Here is a 22,746-nt window from a genome sequence, read left to right as displayed (position 1 = left end):
TGTTTCAGGACTGAAAATAACTTTTTTCTTCTAACCAGAAGTTTTCTTTTTTTTTCTATTTCAAAACATTGATTTGAAATATTTTTTTCTAAGTTCACATCGTTTATAAATGCATTTCATATATCTATGTGTAATGCACTTTGTATATTAAAAGTCATTTTGGCAGAAGGTTGCAGAAAACATGGGTTTTGTGAACAGTGCTACATAAGCATTAATATATCCAATATATATTTTCTTCATTTCAGAGAAAAACATTAAACTAATAATGACATTAGACGGCTAAATTCAGAACACCCCTTCTAATGGGTATGCAATCTAAATGATGATACAGAGTTTACATGTGGTCAGCAAAATTTTCTTTTTGTTTTTCGTTTTTTTATTCTTTAAGTCCGGTCAGATTATTTATTTTTTTATTTTGTTTTTATCATTTTTTTTTGGAAAATTGTTAAATAAAGATATATTTAGATTCTATATACATGTTAGAATTTTCATACATGTACGTTTTGATGTAAAATGAGTTAAAATATGGTAATTTTACAACTTGATGTGTTTAAAGTTTGATCGTTATCCTCCCTCATTTTTGCACAAAAATGCACAATCTTAACTAGATATTATACATATGAACTTCAAGATACAACGATGTCACATTGATAGATGACAAATGTGATTGGCTTTCTTTCTTCTTCACCCACCCTCTTTCTTGTTTATCAAATCTTACATTAATCATAATTTGTTAAGATATTCTTTTTTCATATAAAAGCTATAGGTGTTTTTACCACTTGAAAACTGAGATAAAGATGAAATAAATAAAACTGTCCTTTAATTAACTGTTAATACCACATGTGTTTTTGTTGTCCTTTATAACAGATATAAAAGTTAAACCTAAATCTTAATTATTTTTCAATCGATATGGTTTGATATCTCTTGTATATGTGTCAATACTAAAATTCTGGAAACAAAGTGATCCCTCGGAAGCATTAATCACAACAAAATTACAAGAGAATTGCAGACTCGGTTTGATTGAGTCTGTACATGAGGGATACTGAATAAGTGCAACATCCCTCACGCCCCCTAGCACCGGCTTGAGCGGTACTCAATTCTCAACACTTAATAGTGCTGGCATCAATGATCCCGAAGGACCAGAAAATATAACAACACTGAAGTGAAGTACGGGGCAACTTTTTACAGCTGCCACACGGCACTTGACACCTGCTGTTGTGAAGCATAAAACAAAATATAATCATGAAAAGTTAAATGTCACTTAAAAATTGTCAATGATAATATAAGATTCTTAAATCTAAAATGAGAATAAGAATTACATGGTATCTTTTAGTTTTTTAGTCTATATTTTTAATAATATCAACAACTTAAATATAAAAGTGCAGAAGAAAATAATGAAACTACTAAACGATAAGAGCTGGTAAACTCTACAAAACAAGTAGGTATTATATCCAAACTAGTTTTACCTAGTTTGTTTATTTTGAATGATCTCAGAAACAATAATAATATTTGTTTTGAACGTTACACCAAGGATAAATCACGAAACAAATATACTGATTAAATCTTGATACATATCAGTAACCGGAAATAGTATAAACATAACCAGTGAATAAACAACTATTTACACCATTAAATATATTAAATATTCAGATGTTTTCACTTCCACATTAAAAGTGCACATACGCTGTTGAAAGTAGTGAATTTTGACAATTTGTATTTAGTTAGTGTGTTTTCATGATGAAAAGTATCATTTATTTATTTTTTGGATTTCTTCAAATCATTTCAGTGACATTTTTGGTCACTGGATCAGGTAAATACATGGAATTTATCATTAATTGCAAATATTGCTACTATAACTTTAAATGTGAACATTGTGATGATAATGATTCTGATAAGTTTTATTTTAATTTGTTGACGACCATTGTGATAACAGTGATGTTAAGTGTAATAATGACTTTCGCACTATTCATGGTATTTTCAGAGACTACCTATGGCAACATTGATGATAATCGTTATATTGATTAGGACTATATTGAGTACGTGAATAATAAAGATTGTAGTCTCACGTGTTGATTAAAAAGATGATTTCGAGAATGAGCGCGGAAGGTTCGAGCGGGCCGGCAGTTCAACATGAACCAACTAGAAACATTAAAGATAGAGATTTAAACTGCCTGCGTATCATTACTTCATAATGAATCACACATAAGCGAAAAAAATACAAGTTACAAAAAAATTGCCATTGTTTCAAAATAAATAAAACGCATAACCAATTTTAACGTGACTTTTTAACAATTTGTTGACAAAATTTCACCATCAGACCATTACGTAAAATAATTTATACAATTGTAAACCAAGAGTATAATAATATACGCATTACCATTAACATCTTAAAATCTTTTGTTATTCTGAGTTGACTGCAACGTCCGGTAGCTACTGTCGAACATCGTAGTAAATCGCCAGTCATTAGTTAACGTCTCGGCGATTGGCGTCAACAACGTCATTGAACATGTTTTTTTTCTTTCTACCACTCCCTTATTTGTTCTCTATATCTCTAATAACTTTTTTAATCGTTTATGCCTTTCAAAATCTATGTGTTGGCTTCCTGGAACTTTGCCCTTGAGAGCCATAATACTTTTCTATGTTTAAGACAGCTTTTGCCTTACTTTTGACAAAAATTCTCTTATTGATTGATTTTCAAGACGTTCCGACGACATAGTATTAACGCAGCTTTTTCTTTAACAAGACGTTTGAATTGTGATTGCAACTATAAATGTAGTTTTTATAAAGCCATTTTTTTATGACAATGTCAAAGATATGGCTAATGACGTTTTGGTATATTTTGAAATCCAAATTTGCCCTATTGTAAAATATACGTATCATAAAGTGTCTTTTGTCAGCGCAAGTTTACGCACTGCGCCGATTTGAGTGACCGTGAATTTTTAAATTTGCTGTTACGGACAAGCTATTTCCGGTATCAGATTAGATATGGTGTCAGTTTGTATGTATTCATTTCCGATTAAGTGTGATATATAAAAATAAGTGATTATTTGAAAATTTTCCAATTATTGACAGCCCAAGTCACGTTTATTGTTGTACATCCCTCTTAATAATAAAAACAATAACATAATTTAAAGATATACATTTCTTGTAGTTTTTACAGAAAAGTATATTTTTTTCAGGGGCAGAATGCTCAACAATATTTGCGGACCTCTAATATTTTACATACATCTTTTTATACCCCCGCACAACAAAGTTGTAACGGGGGTATACTGGAATCAGCTTGTCCGTCCGGCTGTCCGGCCGTCGGGCGTCCGTCGGTTTTTCTCTTGTCCGCCCGATAACTTTAGAATCCTTTGACCCACAGTCTTCATATATGGCATGGAGGTTAGTCATGATTAGAAGATGACCCTTCTTAATTTAGAGGTCACCAGGTCAAAGGTCAAGGTCACGGGGGACTCGACTTCAAAAAGCTAGTCCGCCCAATAACTTAAAAATATTTTGACCCACAGTCTCCTATGACCAATAGTTTTCAGATTTGGCATGGAGGTTAGTCATGATTAGTAGATGACCCCTATTGATATTAATGTCACCGTGTCGAAGGCCAAGGTCACAGAGGCCTTGACTTCAAAAAGATTGTCAGCCCAATAACTTAAAAATATTTTGACCCACAGTCTTCATATTTTGCATGGAGGTGAGTCACGATTAGTAGATGACCCCTATTGATTTTGAGCCGTCACCAGGTCAAAGGTTCAAGGTCATAGAGACCTTGACTTCAAAAAAAGCTTTTCCGGCAATAATACTTAGAAATATTTGAAACCCACAGTCTTTCATATTTGGCATTGAGGTGAGTCACTATCAAAGATGACCCCCCTTTTGATTTTGAGGTCACCAGTCTGAGGAAAAGGGGTCACAGGGCCTTTACTTCAAAACCCGCTTGTCCGCTCAATAACTTAAAAAATCCATTGACCCACAGTCTTCATATTTGCTATGGAAGGTTAGTAAATAATTAGTAGATGACCCCTATTTGATTTTTAGGTCACCAGGTCAAAGGTAAAAAGGTCACAGGGGCCTTTGATTTCAAAAAGCCTTTGTCCGCCAAATAAACCTTAAAAATTTCCATTGGACCCCAACAGTCTTTCATATTGGCATGGAGGTTCGTTCATGAATTAGTAGGATGACCCCTCTGATTTTGGTCACCAGGGGTTCAAAGGTCAAGGTCAATAGGGCATTGATTTTAAAAAAAAGTTTGGGCCCGGGCCCAAAAAAAATTTAAAAGAATTTTTTGGGAACCCAAGTCTTTTTATTTGGCAGGGAGGTTTATCTTTGACCTTTAGATGCCCCATTTTTAAATTTTTGAAGTCATTTGGGTTTAAAATTTCAAGGTCCCCCCGGGGGGCCTTTAAACTAAAAAAAAGTTTGTCCGCTAAATTTGTTTTCGGGCCCTTTGGTAAACATTTCTTCAAAATTTGGAAATTGTGGTTGTTTTTAAATAGAAGATGCCCCCTTTTTAAATTTGCCTGTCCCCCCAATGTTTTTGTTTTTTGACTTTTTCACTTTTGAAGCATGAAATACAAAAACTTACAACACTAGCTTAGAAAACCCTCATTTTTGCGGGAGGTTTTTTGACTTCCAAGGGTCACTTTAAATTCCGCCCAAATTTGGTATGCGGCGGGTATTTCACGCCATGACAGTGGCAGTTCTAGTTATTAATACTATAACAATAACAACATTTCATTTGTATAGGAAAGCCATCGGCCCATTATACATTTACAATACCAGAAATTCCCACTGTTGTAGAGAGATGCACCACATTATTTTAGAAAAAAACAACACTTTTACATAGTGAAAAGCAAGGGTATCTCAGTTTACTATTGTATGAAATCCAACCTACATATAATTTTAAACAATCCTTGTTATTATTGTAACAGCTTTTACCATTTGACAAACCATCAAGCATAATGCTACCAACATTAAACCCAGGTATAAATCTCTTGGCCTGCGAATAACTTTTTACACTCCACAAAATTTCATCCTCTACCACTGTTTTTTTGATAACTTAAAAACAAATAGATTACATACTCCTTTTCATCTCTTGGTATCCCCATAGTGTCTTACCAAAAGTATGATACCCCAGTTTAATTGACTCGAAACATCTGAATTTTACCCAAAGCTTTTTTTGATAACCGAAGAATACATAAATGCGACATCCAATCTTAAGTATAAACTCTTCATTCTAACAAAGGATTTAAAAACCTCTTGATAATGATTAACAATCTAGAAGAGATATAAATGAAAAAATTTATTCAGATTCCGTTCCTGTGTAAAGGACAAATCAGAAATTTGGGCCGTTTTAATTTATAATAAATATGGTGATTATCACCTAAACAATCTTGGGGACAGCCAAATACAAAATACAAACCAAAATTTAAAACAGAGATTTTCTCGAATCTCTGATGCTTTATGTGTACCGGTCTTCCCCAAAGTTTCATCCTAAGTTTTTTAATGATCAGGACGACAGTTTTTATGATAATTTTATGATTCGGCATTAAAGGCATTTAAATTTAAACCCACCAAATTTTCTTACAAATTTTTAGTAGAAAAAAATACAACCCCGGGAAAACGACCCACATTCGCCAAGCGCTTACCCCATCGTTGAATTGTTTTTTATTAATTTTAATCCAGAAATTTTTCTGTATAATAACTTTTACTTTGAAACCTCTCTCCTGTGATTATGAAGGAATATTTTTCAAATCCCCATATATCTGATCCGTAACAAAAGTGTAGGTGTTAAAAAACCCATTGAATCAAAACACCTTTAAAATAATTTCCCAAAAATATTTAAAATATCCAAAATTTTGCCTTTGATTACCCTTTCTTATGTTTTCAATAAGACAAGATTTTGTTGCTTAAGACGCCAACTTATACGAGTGCTTGTGTTTTTGGGCCATTGAAAAATTTAGGGGTGTTGAAAAGCAGAGACCCATACATTTAAATAATCTGAATGTTAGGTTTATTGTCTATCCCCAAAACCTCCTATGTTTCTCTGAACTGTTTTTAAAGGACCAACCTCTACGGGGAATACTTTTTTTTCTTACCTTGCCCTTATTTGACACACTTATTGTCACATTGTCGCCAAAACGACTTGAAAGCATTAAAGCATGGCGTTGCAAATGTCAGCAAGTGTCTGCAACATTCATCTGCTAATAATTCATTATAATATCCGGAAAATAGTTAAATATTTATATAATGCCACCTATCACAACATTGTTCCCGAAGATAAGTACAATAGGTCATTAATAAAAAGAACAAAAAAATTTAAGGACTAACTTATATCTCCCCGTCTTGTTTCCTTTTGAACATGCGACCATTTAAAAAGAATTGAATTTCAATTACGCCAAAAAATGTTTACCCAAATTATTGTACTTGCAAATCTTTGGGTTTTTAAACTAAAGAGAATTTTCAAGGTGTCTTTTTTAAAATATGGCAGAAAAAAACAAAATTTTATAATCTAACCTATCTGGGAAAAAAAATCCAAAACCCAATTTGGTCCTGCCCCTTTAAAAGTCTCCCCGCAAAAAAATAAAGGGAAAAAGGGTTTTTGGGGGTTTAATTCCCTTTTTGGTAGTAATTTTTTTTGTTTCTCTAATAAATTTAAAATTCCCCTTTTATTCTTATTTTCATATTTTAAAGCTGCTGGGAGGGAAAATAAAAAAACTATCAAACATATTAAAAATTTTCAAAAAAATACCCCTTCATCTTAAAAAATAAAACAGTTTTTCAAAAATATTTTAAAAAATCTTGTTTAAAAATTTTTATTTTTTCAAATGAATTCAATGAACCAAAAACATTTTTCCCATTACTTCTATAAGCACCTTTTTCGCTGTAAATTATCAAAACAATAATAATCATTTAAAATTATTATTATGATTTTCTTTAATTTTAACAGTATCTTATTTCCAAATTGTACAAAACAAACTTACTGCAGTAGACAAGTAATGATAATTTTGAAAAAAAGTATTTTGTAAATCTTTCTTTAAAATAATCCCTTCTAAAATAAAATATCAAATTTGTTCAGTTAACAACTTAATAAGAAAAACAAACCACCTTTTATGGATTTTTAATTCTTAACTTCTGCACGAAGATGTAGGAGGGGCCAATCCGAATGAATCAAATAATCCTTTGATGGATTTGTTTAGTTGAAATCTTGCAGGGGAGTCTATTAGCATATAATCTAGCAAATCATTGTGACTTGTGTTCATTCCTTTCCAAATACGGTACTTGCAATAAAAATAATTACCATGAAAACATTAAGAAAAAAATTCAATCCACTTGCTTAATTTTTCACATTTTATTGCCTAAAACATTAAAATGTAGATAAAATCACATGGATGGTGTGATTATATATTTGTCTATATCTCTGTTTATTACAGTTATAGATATAAAGATTATTCCGGAGACGACATATATGCTAGCTCTTGAGGGAGCCGAGTTTAAACTGGATTGTATTGTAGAATTCAAGGACACAACAAATGTAAAAGTTAACTTTTATAAAGATGGCCTTATGATTCCAGTGGGTACACATTATGGATACAATGTAAGAATATAAATTTTTCAATATTTTACTTCACATATTTAGAAATTAGTAAATAGATAACTTATGGTAGTAATGACAGAGAATTGCATCTTAAGTTTTATCTTAAAACCTGTGAACATAACGATTTCATAGATTGTGTGTCTGCTTTTTTCTGACAGGTAATTGTAAGTCAGACTTTTTATTGCACATTTCCACTGGACTTATATAGGAAAACCACCACAACAATTGATAAAAAAAAATGTCACTGATGCCAGTAAATAGGGGCGGAGCTATGAATGTCGCCCGGGGGGTCCAAATAAAGCTACAGAGGACGGGAACCTATAATGAATCGGATTGAAGTGGTAACTTTCACTGGTAGGCCCAAATACTTTAGTTTTGTTTTATTTCTACTCCTTTCGTCAGTTTAAATAGGGTTTTCGTGAATACATAAAATTATATTTTCTGATTTATTGACGTTTTTATTTGAAAGTTTACGAGGCAAAAAAATTAAAATCACAGAAAAATGACAAAATAACAAAATTAATTGTGTAAAAATTGGGACAAATTTTTTTATAAATGCATGTTTATATATATAAAGAACCTCTGAATCTTAATATCTTGCTTATTTGATTTTATTTGTATTACTATTATTAAACTCCATTGTTAAGTAACTAAAAGCGATAAATCTGAAATCATTTGTTATAAAACTAGTGAATATTGTGAACAAACTGTTATTTTGATTACCATTTTAAATAAATAGTCACTATAACTATATTTCTCGTAAATGTTAAATTGTAGAGAATGTTAAAATGACCTTGCCATATGACCTGAGTAATACTTTTGAATGGTACAGGGCACAGAAAATGATTTTTTTAAGAAATTAAAATTGTAGAAATTTAATAAAGGATAAATGATCGTTTTATAACTGAGTCTTTGATTCTTAATATTAGTAGGGATGGCAACGAGTAACCGGTTAAACGAGTACTCGATCAAAAGTCCGAATATCGGTTATCAAATTGATATTCGATAACTTGGAAATAATATTAATTTTCTACGTTTTTGCTATTTAGAAAGATTAGTTCAGAAATTCGATAATATACACGTATCTGTATAAATACTTTTTAAATGCAATCAAAACATCCTTGCAGAGGTGTGAAAATGATATCTTAAATTTAACGAGGCGACCAGCAGTTTGACTGAACACAGTCCTGTGTCGTTTACATCATTCGGCCTCTTATGATATTTAATCACCTTTAAATATAAGACAGTTTGTAGCCGAAACACGTTCTATATCAAAACGTAAATATATACGGAATAATATGTTGTAGCATTATATTTTGCTACGAGCAGCGGTGAAAAAATTGATATCTCGCGAGACCGAAGGTCGAGCGAAATATCAATTTTCCAACATTGCGAGTAGAAAAATGCATAGGCTCAGAAAGCTGCTACAACATAATTTTCCCTTTATTATATACCTTTTCTTTTGAATCATAGATGATTTTCATTATACAACACTTTTATAATAAATTTCAGAAAATGAAATGAAGATTTATGACCGACGGATGAATACGTAATTTTTGCAAAAACGGCCACGCCTTTTATAATTTTGGTTTCCGTTTCCAAATGCTACGTTCATACGCAGTTAAGATCGGAACCTACGTCAAAAATAGTCTGGCACTTCCATACACGGTACCGTAATTGTCACAAACATAATACGGAATTTTCTATCCGTTGAAGCGTATTTGCGCTTCAAGTTCATCCTGTATTTTAGGGAAAACATTTATAGGTAAATAATAAATTCTGTCATTGACATTTCTTATGTTTATATTTATATATGTATTTCTTGCAGTCCTATTTATAGTCATGAATTCTATGAATTAAAATAGAAAACGAAAATAGCATGCAGACGGTTTTAATATTGTGTGATAAAACTTTAAAGATCATTGCAAGTCATCCGAGTAACCGAGTACTTGATCGGAAAAATGACCGAGTACTCGAGTATTGATTTTGGTATTTGTTGCCATCCCTAAATATTAGCATCATTTTCTTATATACTGTCAAGGTATCTTCACTTCATGCCTAAAATATCAGGTTAATTTGTCAGACACTCTTACTTGTCTGCTTTGCTCATTGTTCCATAATGATCTAAAAAACCCACTTCAGTTTTGATACCATATATAGATAATGAGAGCCTTTACTGCCGTTCAGTTGTACAATATAATTGTGTCTATACTATATTCCATGGCAAACACTTTCGTTAACACACTTCATACAAACACGGGCATGGGCCTTTTTGCACAAGCAGATTGTTTATCACCCACTAGGCAAGCAACCATTAGACTTCTAGTCACCTTGTTCAACCCTCATCCACGATTCAATTGATTGACAAAAATGAGTGTTGTGTGATTTACATTTTGTTATGATAATTAGAATAATTGCCGACATGAATGAGAATATTCTCATAAAATTCGTATGATGTTATTTCTAAATATAGGTTATTTTACTTAACCATGCTATCTTTTATTGTCAGCTAGTGGAGTTGATAGGGAGTTACAAGAGGACGACGGTGAAACTGCAGAATTCCCATGTATTATAAACATCAAAGCTGCCAAAGTTGTTGTTGAACATACAATATTTTGGGAGCGAAATGGGACACGCCTGGCAGATGATGATAAGTACAAAATAACCAACACTACTCTACAAATCTCTAAACCAAGTAATCATTGCCTACTTACTTGAATTCGTATTGTTTGTATTAAATTCCCTTATTAAATTACAACAATTGATTGAAGAAAACTTTGTAGTGAATAATTGCGAGAGTACTACAATACACATTTAATCTCGGCTAAACCAAAAAAAGAACGAGTACATTTTTTTCATAATTATATTGTATTTGTTCTTTAATTTACTAACCTTACTTAAGACAGTCCCTGATACTTATTCACAATTTTAATGTTCCACGTGTTATGATTAAACATGAGTGTTCATTGTAATATAGGAAATCCCTGCAGAGTGTCGTCTTTTCCTATTTGTTTGGTTTTTTAAAACATGCAAATACAGCAAATTTTATATGGTGATTTAACTCGAGCAGGAATACCTCATGTGCATTTCATGCATTATTTCAGGCACGATAGGCATTTTCCTTGCATAAAAAATCATTGTTCATACAAGAATCGAACCAAAAAGTGCCCCACTTGTGAGTTTCTCGCTTGGTTATTTGAAAAATCATAATTAATTATACACGTTTTCAGTGCAACAAATCTAAATCAAAACTTCTTAGCATTAAGCAATCCTGAAACATTTGAACTATAATATTAAAAAACATAGAAACTTTGGAATATTTTGCATGCCAACTAAATGACCCTCTTATGTGTAATATTTGGCAGCACGTGAAGATTTAGGAGCATATCAATGCGTTGTAGTTATGTTCCCTACTTCCATGGTGGAGAAACAGACTGTCCGTATCAATCCATTCTTCCTTAAAGGTGAGTTCACATGATAACTTAGAAAATAATTGTACTTTTTTTTCAATAAATTATTTTCATTTTTATTGAAATCCAATCTAGAATATTGAAAAATATCATGGGAGGAATCAATAAAGTCGGCTTATAGAATGGTAGAGGCTCCTCAAACATTGCATCAATGGGAATCGGTGTTATTTACCAGCAAATCGAATAATAGATGAAATATGTTGTTTCTTTTTTACAAGTTATTGAGAACCCATGGAATTGCAATATTTTAAACTTTGTTACTTGACAAACGTAACATTTTAAAACTTTTCTATCCTTAATAGTAAGTTGATCATGTTTGGAAAGTTTTTAAAAATAGCATCAAACTACATGTATTTCTGTCTGTATCTCTTAAGGGCGATTGTTGGGCTAATTATAGAAATATATCAGAAAGTACAATAAAGTTTATCAAATCATGCAATCAAGAATCTTGATGTTTGAATAGACAAGAGTCATTGTATTTTTTTTATTCATCTTTACAGCAAGTCCAAAAATAGAATCTCATGACAGCGATAAGAATATGGTTCTGGGTGATAACCTCGAGCTAAAATGTAAAGTTTCTGGCTACCCTACACCGATTGTATCTTGGTTCAAAGATGAGAAAGAGATTAAAACTACCAGTAGGATTCATATCCTTGAAAATGAGGGTGCAATGGGCAAGTTGATGATTCATTCTCTTGAAGATGAAGATGAAGGTATCTATAAATGTCTTGCTAAAAATGAAGTGGTACCTTTCAATGCAGATGCAAAGATGACAGTTAGAGTGGAAGGTAAGATTTTCTATCATTGAAGCAGTTGAATACCACATATTACAATGCTGTAGAAATATGAATTGATTTTTTTATTTGCATTTTGTCTAAAAATGAGTTACACGTTTTTGATGTTTTTAAATTGTATGTCCATAAAGTTACCATGCCATTAGATAAACCTCCTAACAATTATTGTAACTCACTAAAATCAGAAATCTTTATTATTAAAACGTAATTTTTTTTCTCCTTTCAGCGCACTATATTTATATGTTTTTTTCGTTTAAAGTAAATAATTTTCCTGATACCAAAATATATTTATTGGGCATGCATTACTACCTCTTATACTTACTACTACTAACAACAACAAAAAAAAAAAAACATTTAATTTTATAAATAAAGGCCTCCGTCCCAAAAACACAATATATTCAATGCAGTTATGCATATTTCAGCTGTGTCTACAATATGTATTATTATAAGATATAGTCAAACTGAATCCCTAAAGAAAGCCCAACACGACAAAATTGAAAATGTTGCAGGGTCGGTTTGATTGAGCCTGTTCATGGCGGTACTGGAAAATGCAAGTTACCGTCCACGCCCCCTAGCACCGACTTAAGCAGAATTCAACATTAAACACGAAACCGGTAAAATTTTGAATTTAGAAACATCCGCAGATGTGTTCATACGGCGGTTATCATAAAGACATTCCTATTTATCTTAATTATAAATAATTTTCATATTGCCATGGACAAAAAAGGCAGAGTTCCTATGTTTTCTACATCAAATTTTAACTAGAATCTATATGACACGTATGCCCCTCTCAGTACTCAACTGTTTTGTCAGTCAATTGACGTACAGCAGACAGTATGATAGAGGAAAAAACAAAGGAAAGTATACATTACAACCATCCATAAGAAGATTTGGCATGGATTCGACATCCACATTTTCCAATGTTTACACCTTGATTTTTCCCAATATTAAAAATTTCAAAATCCAATTTTATATCCTGAAGTATGTTTAAAAGAATATTAAAACAAGCAAACCACAAACCCACTGATGCACAACTATACATGCTGACCAACGGTCAAGTAAAGTTTTATGACTCTATGTCATATCCAGTTTGAGTTACGCAAAACACAAGTTCCAAATTTAACAATCATGGCAATATTGATCAAATATGATATTTGTCAATTAAAAAAAAAAGACTAAATTAGCAAAAACATGAAATCTACTTTTAGCAATGGTTACATTAAAATTGCGTCCCCAAACATAATATCCAAAAAATGTTCCTGCCAGTCAAGAACAAAAAACTGTATATAAAGCAAAACTTTAAAAATCAATTTTAAGCGTCGGTTACCTTGACCTAAGAGCCAAAGTCCACAAGCTTAACTAAAAGCTTTAAGATATGTACCAATTTGGTAACCCATGCAACTGACCCCTTATACGACTATTTCAAATTATATCTGACATTGACCATAGTGCTAACGGACCATTTAAGGTTATATTTCGTTGACAGATATTGCATAAGTCAGAATGTTAAAAAACTTTAAAACACTGGTGACTTTGGTCCAGATTCCACCAAAATTTAAGAGACTACCAACAGAACATTTCTATTAAATACGAAAGATATACTAATTAGGTTAAAAATGTAATATATTTGCAAAGATTTTGCGTTTCTGTTACACCTTTCCTGCGTTGAATAGTTCCGTGTACACGCTGTGTTGACCAATGCTGCTGCACACATATTGATGTTGTAATCTTTAGATATATCTATGTTAATTACAGGGCAGTATGTTATAGATCTAACGATTGTTCCAGAAAAGACATATATGCTAACACTTGAAGGAGCCGAATTAAGACTGGATTGTATCGTACACTTCAAGGGAACACCTTATGTGAAAGCTATTTTTTATAAAGATGGCACCATGCTTCCAGTGGGTACTTTTGGTGGATATCATGTAAGAAAATAAGTCTTTACTCTTTTACAAATCGAAATTGTAAAATTTATACTTTCTAGTTAACTTATGGAATTAATGACACATTTTTATCATAAAGCCCTTATTGTAAAACTTATCTTAACGATTGAATAGATTATATTTTTGTTTTTGACAGGTTACTGTAAATGAAACATTTATTGCGTCACTAAAGTTATATAGGACCACAACAACATTAATAAAAAATGTCACTGATGCAAGTGACAGGGGGAAGTATCAATGTCGCGCCCAAAAAGCTACAGGCGAGGGAATGTACAGTTCGATTGAAGTTATAACCTTCACTGGTAGGCCCAATACTTTTTGGTTATTTCTACTCTTTCTTGTTCTTTTCTATAAATTGTATACCTTTTACTTGAACATATGACTTTTTGATAATTCTGTTAAATGTTTAAAGAAAAGCTTTTTTTAAAACTGACATTTGCTCTGTAGCAGAAATAAAGCATATAATGATATACAGTTGTTTAAAATATTGTAAAGTGCTAGTTTTCTTATATACTTCATCCTTCAAAGACGGATTTTCTATCGCGTAATCTTTAACAATAATAGTTTTTATGCTTTTAGGCAGATATAGCCATAAATTAAATACATAATAATTGTGAATTTCAAATTTTAAGAAAATGAACCATTTTGTTCTATAATGGTGTATTTATATATGAAGAATTTGTGAGAGCCTTATTAGATGCTAAAGAAAATAGCGCTTTTATCTAAAATGATTTGTATTTAAAATAGCAAATTGTTAACAAGGTTGTAGTTGGACTGCCATTTGAAATACAAAGTATATACTATAAAACAATAGTACAATATTAAACACATCTGAGGCTTAACAATTAAAAATACATACTCACTGAAAACTTGGATACTTGTTCACTATCAAAATTCCAATCTATTGATTCAATTAAGGTCACAATGAGTCTTTAATACATAACTATTGGCATCAATTTCTCATAGATAGTTGTGGTATATTTATTTCATGCATACTATGCTAGCTTTTCTATTTTGTTTTGTTGATTCCAATATGACCTAAATATCTTAAGTTTTAATAGTACGAGGGTTGTCCCAATATTCTGTGACAAGATTGTTTAAAAGCTAAATAAAACAGGTACGAATATGATATTTTAATATGTTATAAACCCATATAATTTAAACATTTTCACAAATTTTCATAGATAAATATCAACAAACAACAAAAATATGCCATAAACACCATGGCAACTAACTGAATCGCGGCGCACGTCCAACGTCAAAGACGGCGTTAAATCTATATAAGGCGCCTTTCTCAAATACTCTCAATGGCTCTCAACGCAATAATGGTACCCATAAATCGTCAATTTCTGACTTAAATCATGTGGTTGTTAATGTCTGTTGAATGTTTGGATGGCATACGTTAATTTTTGCTATACGCGAACTTCCGGTCTCGTTACTCCTGTTTTTAGCCATAGGAAATAGGCGACGAAGATCGGTCTTCCTATCCGTGTTTTCCTTATTTTCGCTTTTTGTAGCTCAAAACTCTGGTTCCGTTCATGCCTTTTGTACACAAATGCTCAGAATATGTTGCTTAACTGTTATATTTGGTATATTTGTTGAAAATCGTTACATGTGTCATCTCGAAATAGTCATGAAACCTGAGTGACATGTTCACTGCGCCGCAAATTCTTCGAACGTCGCCATTTTAACTTTCCTATTTTATATGAGATATTTTCATTTATTCGTATCTTTTTCGTTTTTTTAAGTTATTTAACTAAAATTTTCAGAGATGATTTAAACATAGCAGCAGAGGAAGTCAACGTGACATTGTGCAGACACATCATTAGATATTTGAAATATACGTAATTAATTTCAGCCTATTCATAACAAAATGTAAATTATTTGACGTGCGCCGGCATCTCAAACCAATGTCGTTAATACTGAAAATTTCTAAGTAACTAGGGTAAATTTTTTGTAAATGATTTGTTGTAATGTTAAATAATAAACTTAACGGTTATATATGTGAATTATTTTCTATTGGCATTAAAAATGAACCGGCTATAAAATTTGTCACGGACTTTTGGGACAACCCTCGTATATATAGAAATTCAAACTCTTTAATGCACTTCATCTGTACAATCGGAGATCGATTCCGATGTATATTATGGCACCATTGTGGCAGGTGAACGAGATATGCTCTATTATCAATACATCAAAACAAGTAAAGTTTGATTTGCGAGGTTTTTGTCACCAGATCCAATCTTTGAAGGCATTTCTATAGTCCTTTTAGGTATACTTTAAAGACGAACCCATCTGTTTGCGCTGAACGAATTTTCTTCAAAAGGTATTTTTTTAGCTTTGTAAAAGGGGCAAGGTTAGGTGAGTATAATAGGACGGGGGAACATAACGACTTCATCTTCAGAAGCACTATAGAAGCCTTGTACAATGACGCGTTGTCATTCGGCAATTTGACATTGACCAAATTGGTCAATACTAACTTACATTTGAATTTATTAATGAATCCAACGAATAACTGATGACAAATACAGTTAATTTTGTCCTAATAGATTTCATAAAAAATAATCTTTTCACCATATGAACGGATTTTAATGAATGTGGTATCAAGGTTAAGTTAATCGGATATCTACCCTATATCCTTCCTTTCCCAAGTATTTTCGCTATTTTAAACAATATAACGTTTTAAGTCCATCCATATTTTAACACTCCTCTTAATAACGACTCTGCTGCTCATCTTATTTAGACCGACTGTGAAATGTCATAACTCAGCAGTATGTTGTCAAAATTGGTTCAACCGCTTGATGAAAGCTATTTGGCTTTAATACTGTATGATTAATACCAGGGTAATTATTTAGAACCAAATTATAGTAATTTTTCTGTATGAAATTAATGTACACAAAGTAGTATTTTTACAATGATTTATTCTTGCAAATATGATATTGTCACTCAATTATTTTGATTAAAGAATTATTTTGGACGCTTGCAATTAATTCCATTATAATTTGTCTTTAGGGGATATGTTAAACTTTTGTGTATGCAGTAAATTCAAAATTGAAAAAGGAGACACACTTGAATTTCTTTGAGAGAAAAAAATATATGTATATTATTGTTTATTCATTGACGTCAAACATAACATAATGTAGAATAAAGAGTTAAGAATATTCTAGACATGTTCTCTCAGTGTTTCTTGTAAAAATATATAACGAATTATTATTGCCAATTGCCAATTGCCTTTTATACGAAGTGTTTGTATTTGAAATTGTTTATTAGTTACAGTAGTTCATAGCAGAAATAACTTTAAGTAACAGACGCTTATAAGATTTTGTTAGAATCAGTATCCTGAAATGTTTTATTTTTATTAGCCAATCAAAATCATTGTTTTTATTCACTGCGGAGATGGTGCAATCACTAGTTTATATAGAGCGAGCGCGATAAAGAGTCAATTTGGTTTCGTCCGTGGGGAAGACCAGAGCTGTATTATATTTACTGGTACACAAAATCTCAGATATCTGGTGCTAAAAATATCTTGCTGTTTCTGTGAAACCTCATGGACAAACGTTTGACTAAAGAAAGTTTGAGATATTGGTATTTAATTTTAGGTATTCTGAATATGTCTGTGTATAGAAGGGAACGTCGTAGTAAAAACATAGATATCTGACTTTTAGGACGCTTTGCTATTTCTGTCAAACCTCTGGATGAATGTTTAAGTTGAAGTATGTTTGGAGAATAGATATTTAAAGTTTGTTTGGTTATGTCCTCGTAAGAGTCGGATCGTAATGATAGTAACATTTTCTTGTACACAGAAATTTCAAATATCTGGTACTGAAGTGTTCTATTGTTTCAGTAAGACCAGTCGGGCCAACGGTTGATGAGAAATATTCGAATTGAATTGAAAGATTATAGTTAGTAGTACACAGAAATCTATAAGCTATATTTATAAGACAAATAATTTATTAGGAACTATTTGTTGTTATCAATGTTTGAAGTAGTGTATCTTTAGAAATGAATGTAGGATAAGAGATGGTTGAAATGTAAATGTAGGGGATGAAGGATAGGTTAAGCTTAAGAATGATATTAGGTTGAGAATAGTTTTTCAGTAAATAAATTATTTCTTGAAATACATATTTTTGATAGATTTTAGAAATAGATTAAGATTGTTATTTTGCAATGAATAGTGTTTTTTAGTTATTTTCCAATCATTATGATAAATATCCCGGGAAAAATAACATGTATTTGCATTTAAGAATACTAAAAATGATTAGATTTTATTTTGTAGCAATAGATAAATAGTCAACAGCTCGGTAAACGCTACAGTTGTTATTTTATTCAACTTTGAAAATATCAAATTTGCTATGAACCTTAACATTATTTAGCAAATAAATGCCAACAATTATTATATATAGATAATGTTAAAAAGAAAAAATGAAACATAAAAGTTGTCCCTTCTGTGTTTTGAACCCACGCCCCTTAATTTCAATGTGCGTACTTGACAAGTGATTGTAGCCTATTTGAATACTCTTCAAAATGGAAGTGATGCATTACCAATGGTCTACCTATTTAGCAAATAAATGCCAACAATTATTATATATAGATAATGTTAAAAAGAAAAAAATGAAACATATAAAAGTTGTGCCTTCTGTGTTTTGAACCCACGCCCCTAAATTTCAATGTGCGTACTTGACAAGTGATTGTAGTCTATTTGAAAACTCTTCAAAATGGAAGAAATGCATTACCCATGGTCTACCTTAATTCAAATTCCCTATTGCGACTGTTATTATAACCGGACACCGATTTGAAATACTAATATTTATTTTGCTATTTGTTACTGTCAGCTAGTGGAGTTGATGTGGAGTTACAGGAGGAGGATGGAGTAACTGTGGAATTTCTATGTAATATAAACATCAAAACTGTCCTAGATATCGAACACACAATCTCCTGGGAACGAAATGGGACACACATTGTAGAGGGTGATAAATACGAAATAAGCAACAATACTCTGCAAATTTCCAAACCAAGTAATGATTGTCTGTAGTTTTTATTATACATGTATTTATGATTATTTTTCCCTAGTTAAGTTATAAGAATAAAGAATGTTTTGTAGTAGAAATAATTGAATAATTGTAATACCGCTACCATGACACACTAAGAAGCTAATTCAACCTTGATCATTTTCAAAACATGTACCAGTACATACTTGCTATGTTAACACTACTTTCGACTTTTCCTTTATATTCAACCTTTTCAATGTTGATTACAACCCTGCATTTGCAAAAGCCGAGTGAGCCGTTTTGATTGGATTTTAAAATACAAGGATATAGTAACGGTCATGTGGTGACCATCTTGACTCTAGAAGTAAGTGTCCATTAACATTGTGCATTCTTCCAGACACGAATCGGCACCTGTGTATAATAACCTTCGTAAGCTGCCTGGATAACCTAACCACATGGAATAATCCAAAATATCTGACGGGATTTGAACCCACAGCGGTAAGGAGCAAGTGAACTTAAAAACCGGATCCAAAGACCTCATGGGCGAGATTGAATCTCTCGTGTTTTTTTAAAGTAAATAGTAATACATGTTTTTATATTCAGGGCATATGGAAATTGAACCGTCCGTCAACTTATCGTTGTGTTGAATATGGAAAGGGGACTATCGTAATGAAAACAAAACACCTGTTCGAACGAGATCAATACATAAACCAACAAGATAGACATGTCTTGAGTTCTACCTATACCAAATGCCTCATTATGTATAACCTTATTTATAAAGTACATGATCTTTGCAAGTAAAAAACAACAAAAACTAATTCTGGCTTCCTTTGTTCAAGTTATTACGCTTTTGAACACTAAGTAAATTGATATGATTAACCTTATATATTTGTTGTTATATCTGCACTATTCCCACACTTTACATACTTTGTTGTCAATACAAATTACATGTCAAGTTATATTGGTTTGCTATTCACTTTTCCCAGTTATTTCCATTCTTATCACTTCGAAAATAAGTATATAGTTTACCTATTCCGGCATGTTGAATTTATCTGTAAGCTTTTCTTAAAGCTTCATTAATTGAATGATATTTTCCATATTTCTAAAGTTGATGACTGTTATAGTCATGTAACGTATTTTTGAGTGTAGGTGATTTTGGGTAAATGTCAAGGTCACTGGTGCAAGTTTTAACACTTTTGCTCATACATTCTTTATTTATAAACTGATGTCATGTTTTAAAGGAACGTACCTAGGGAGGTCTTGTTCGATTGGTGTAACTAGGGGTTATTTGGGTCAAGGCTAAGATCATTAAAATCGATTTAACGTTTGCTTATATAGCCTTAAATAATTGATAGTTTTCATATTTGGAAGGAACATACCTTGATTGTCCAGAGTCAGAAGTCACAACATCAATGTCACCTTTGCAAACAATATATTGTTTACCATTTTTATTCCACAGCCTTTATTTTTTACCATATTTGGAAAAACATATCACCTTAGATGGTTTATTAAGTTTGAATGGAGTGTTTAGATACTGAGTTCAAGGTCAATGTATATATGTTTGATAAGCTGTTACTTGTAAGTTGAATATATTTCAACTTCATCTGATAGCAATTATATGTCAGTATTAATGTTTCGCATTAACAATAGTCAAGTCAGTAACTCTGTCAAGTTATATAACTGTAGCTTTTTCAGCAATTTGTCCCAAACTCTTTGAATGGGTAAACGTTTTTTTTTGTTTTTGTGAAAATGTAATAATTTTATTCAAACGTGAATCTGGGCCGAGTACATTTGTGTTACCGTATAAGTTGTTTTTTTTCTGCGGGACTTTATTTCTGCGTATTCTGCGATTAATTTCAGCAGCGCAGAATTAAAATCCGCAGAGTATTTCTTCATTTTGTTTTTTTAACCTGTTACGATATGTGTCCTATATTATTTATTATTACACTACCTGTTTCGTCTATGTAATAACGAGTAAGGAATTATAATGCTTGGCGGGTCATCGAGTTTTATTTAATTTCTGTCGGCTAAGTATGCATGTGCGTTTGTAAGAATGTTCTTATTTTTAAATTATGCGAACTTGTGAATGAAGATTTTTAAACATCATACATGTATATAGTGTTTGCTGAGACGCTGAAAGGTTTGTTAATCATTAAATCTTTTAAACTATTTTAACCCTCACTCTGCTAAATAATAGTCTTATACTCTAATTGTTGTCTGGTTTATATTTAATTGTTATATCTTAATTTGGAGCCCTCAGAAAAAACCACTTATACGGTAACCAAGCAATTTCTTTTCTAATACAATAACATATATGACGGTGCAAGATAAGAGTATGCGAATCGTTTAAATAATGACTAATCCTGAAACATTTAAACAAATAACAAACTTTTCAGCATGTTAATTTATTAATCATTAAAAGAAGTTCATTCTTCTAAAATTCAAGGAATTATATATTCTAAATAATATTTGCAGCACGAGCAGATTTGGGAGCATATCAATGCATTGTAGTTATGTTTCCTACCTCTATGGTGGAGAAACAGACTGTCCGTATCAAACCATTTTACCTAAAAGGTGAGTTCGCATATTTACCCTTTCAAAAATGTCCCTTTAACTAAATTGTAAAATTCTCGTCCTTAAATGATATTGTATTATTTAATTTATCGAATGATAATGACTGCCAAAATATAGCACCAATGGTAATCGGTGTTATTAATGAATAAAACAAATAAAAGAAGTGTATTGTTGCCTATCAAATTAACTAGCATATCCTTTTACACTATAAGATGGAATGAATCTAATTTCTGTAAAATATCTGAAACTTAAAACACGTAAACCTTACTCCCTAAAAGTAGACTAGTTCAACTTGATAAATCTTAAGGTAAACATATGACCATACCTACGATGGTTACTTATAAGTATGTAGCACAAATGATAACTGTATAATTGAAATTATCTAAACTTCGAATGATCATAATATATGATAACAAAAACATTTATTTATTATCGAGAGTCACTGGATCTTTTTGATTTTATATGCAGCAAGTCCAAAAATAGAATCTCATGACAGTGATAAGAATATGGTTACGGGTGATAACCTCGAGCTAAAATGTAAAGTTTCTGGTTACCCTACACCAATTGTATCTTGGTTCAAAGATGAGAAAGAGATTGAAACTACCAGTAGGATTAATATCCTTGAATATGAGGGTGTAATGGGCAAGTTGATGATTCATTCTCTTAAAAATGAAGATGAGGGTATCTATAAATGTCTTGCTAAAAATGAAGTGGTACCATTCAATGCAGATGCAAAGATGACAGTAAGAGTGGAAGGTAAGAAGGTATAATTTGATTATAACCACTGAGAAAATGTTCCTATTTTCGTAAATAATTGCAACAGCACCATTTAAAATTATCTTTAGATATCTGAAGGCTCTCAATTATTAATGATTTTCTAATTACTCATTGAATGTGTCTTTATATTAATTTTAATCAATTTCACGAAAGTTTGATTTGAAATCATGTTAATTTGCATTTTTTTTACCTTTTTATTAATTTTTTTATATGTTTGTCATCTTTCCTTCAGCATCATGTATTTATTATAGTCATTCCACATTCTTTAACCATTTTTATGAAAAAAGAGAAATTGAATACAAAACACACGCGTTATAAATAAGAAAAATATTCAACTTTAGAATAAATGTAAATGAAACATACGCATCACAATACATTGACGTTTAACTTTATCACCTAAAGTACCAACCAAAGTTTGAGGACCTATTACTATGATCAAATATGTAAGACGTTTGTCAATAAATAAGGACTAAATAAGCACAAGCATGAAATAAACTTTTACCATTTGTGACTTTGACATATCGTCCCCAAACTAAATCCACAGTTGAAAGACCATCTAAAAAACGTTCCTGCAAAATATTTCATTGATCAAGAATCAAAATA

At 31.5% G+C, this 22,746-nt stretch overlaps 1 protein-coding gene and 1 long non-coding RNA gene across 3 annotated transcripts; both read left to right on the top strand.

Annotated features, from left to right (window-relative positions):
* The first annotated feature begins 1,607 nt into the window (after nt 1-1,607).
* LOC132733260 (uncharacterized) lies at nt 1,608-7,774 on the top strand. The gene is made up of 3 exons (XR_009626148.1): nt 1,608-1,810; nt 7,431-7,594; nt 7,753-7,774. It is a non-coding gene; the product is annotated as an uncharacterized LOC132733260 (long non-coding RNA).
* A 125-nt stretch (nt 7,775-7,899) lies between these two features.
* On the top strand, nt 7,900-22,109 carry LOC132733259 (peroxidasin homolog; the record flags this gene model as incomplete). Of its 2 annotated transcripts, XM_060719863.1 has the most annotated exon segments (9): nt 7,900-7,948; nt 10,104-10,289; nt 10,960-11,058; nt 11,565-11,852; nt 13,614-13,786; nt 13,941-14,106; nt 18,637-18,819; nt 21,268-21,366; nt 21,835-22,109. In XM_060719863.1, coding segments are annotated over 9 exon segments (1,500 nt in total), but the record flags the coding sequence as incomplete, so codon positions are not given.
* Between the last annotated feature and the right edge of the window lie 637 nt (nt 22,110-22,746).

This window comes from Ruditapes philippinarum, unplaced genomic scaffold (genome assembly GCF_026571515.1).
Source record: "Ruditapes philippinarum isolate M1 unplaced genomic scaffold, ASM2657151v2 ctg3610_1_1_1_1, whole genome shotgun sequence".
Taxonomy (NCBI): Eukaryota; Metazoa; Mollusca; class Bivalvia; order Venerida; family Veneridae; genus Ruditapes; species Ruditapes philippinarum.
Note: the sequence above shows the minus strand (reverse complement) of the source record. Positions and strands in the feature narration are given on the sequence as shown.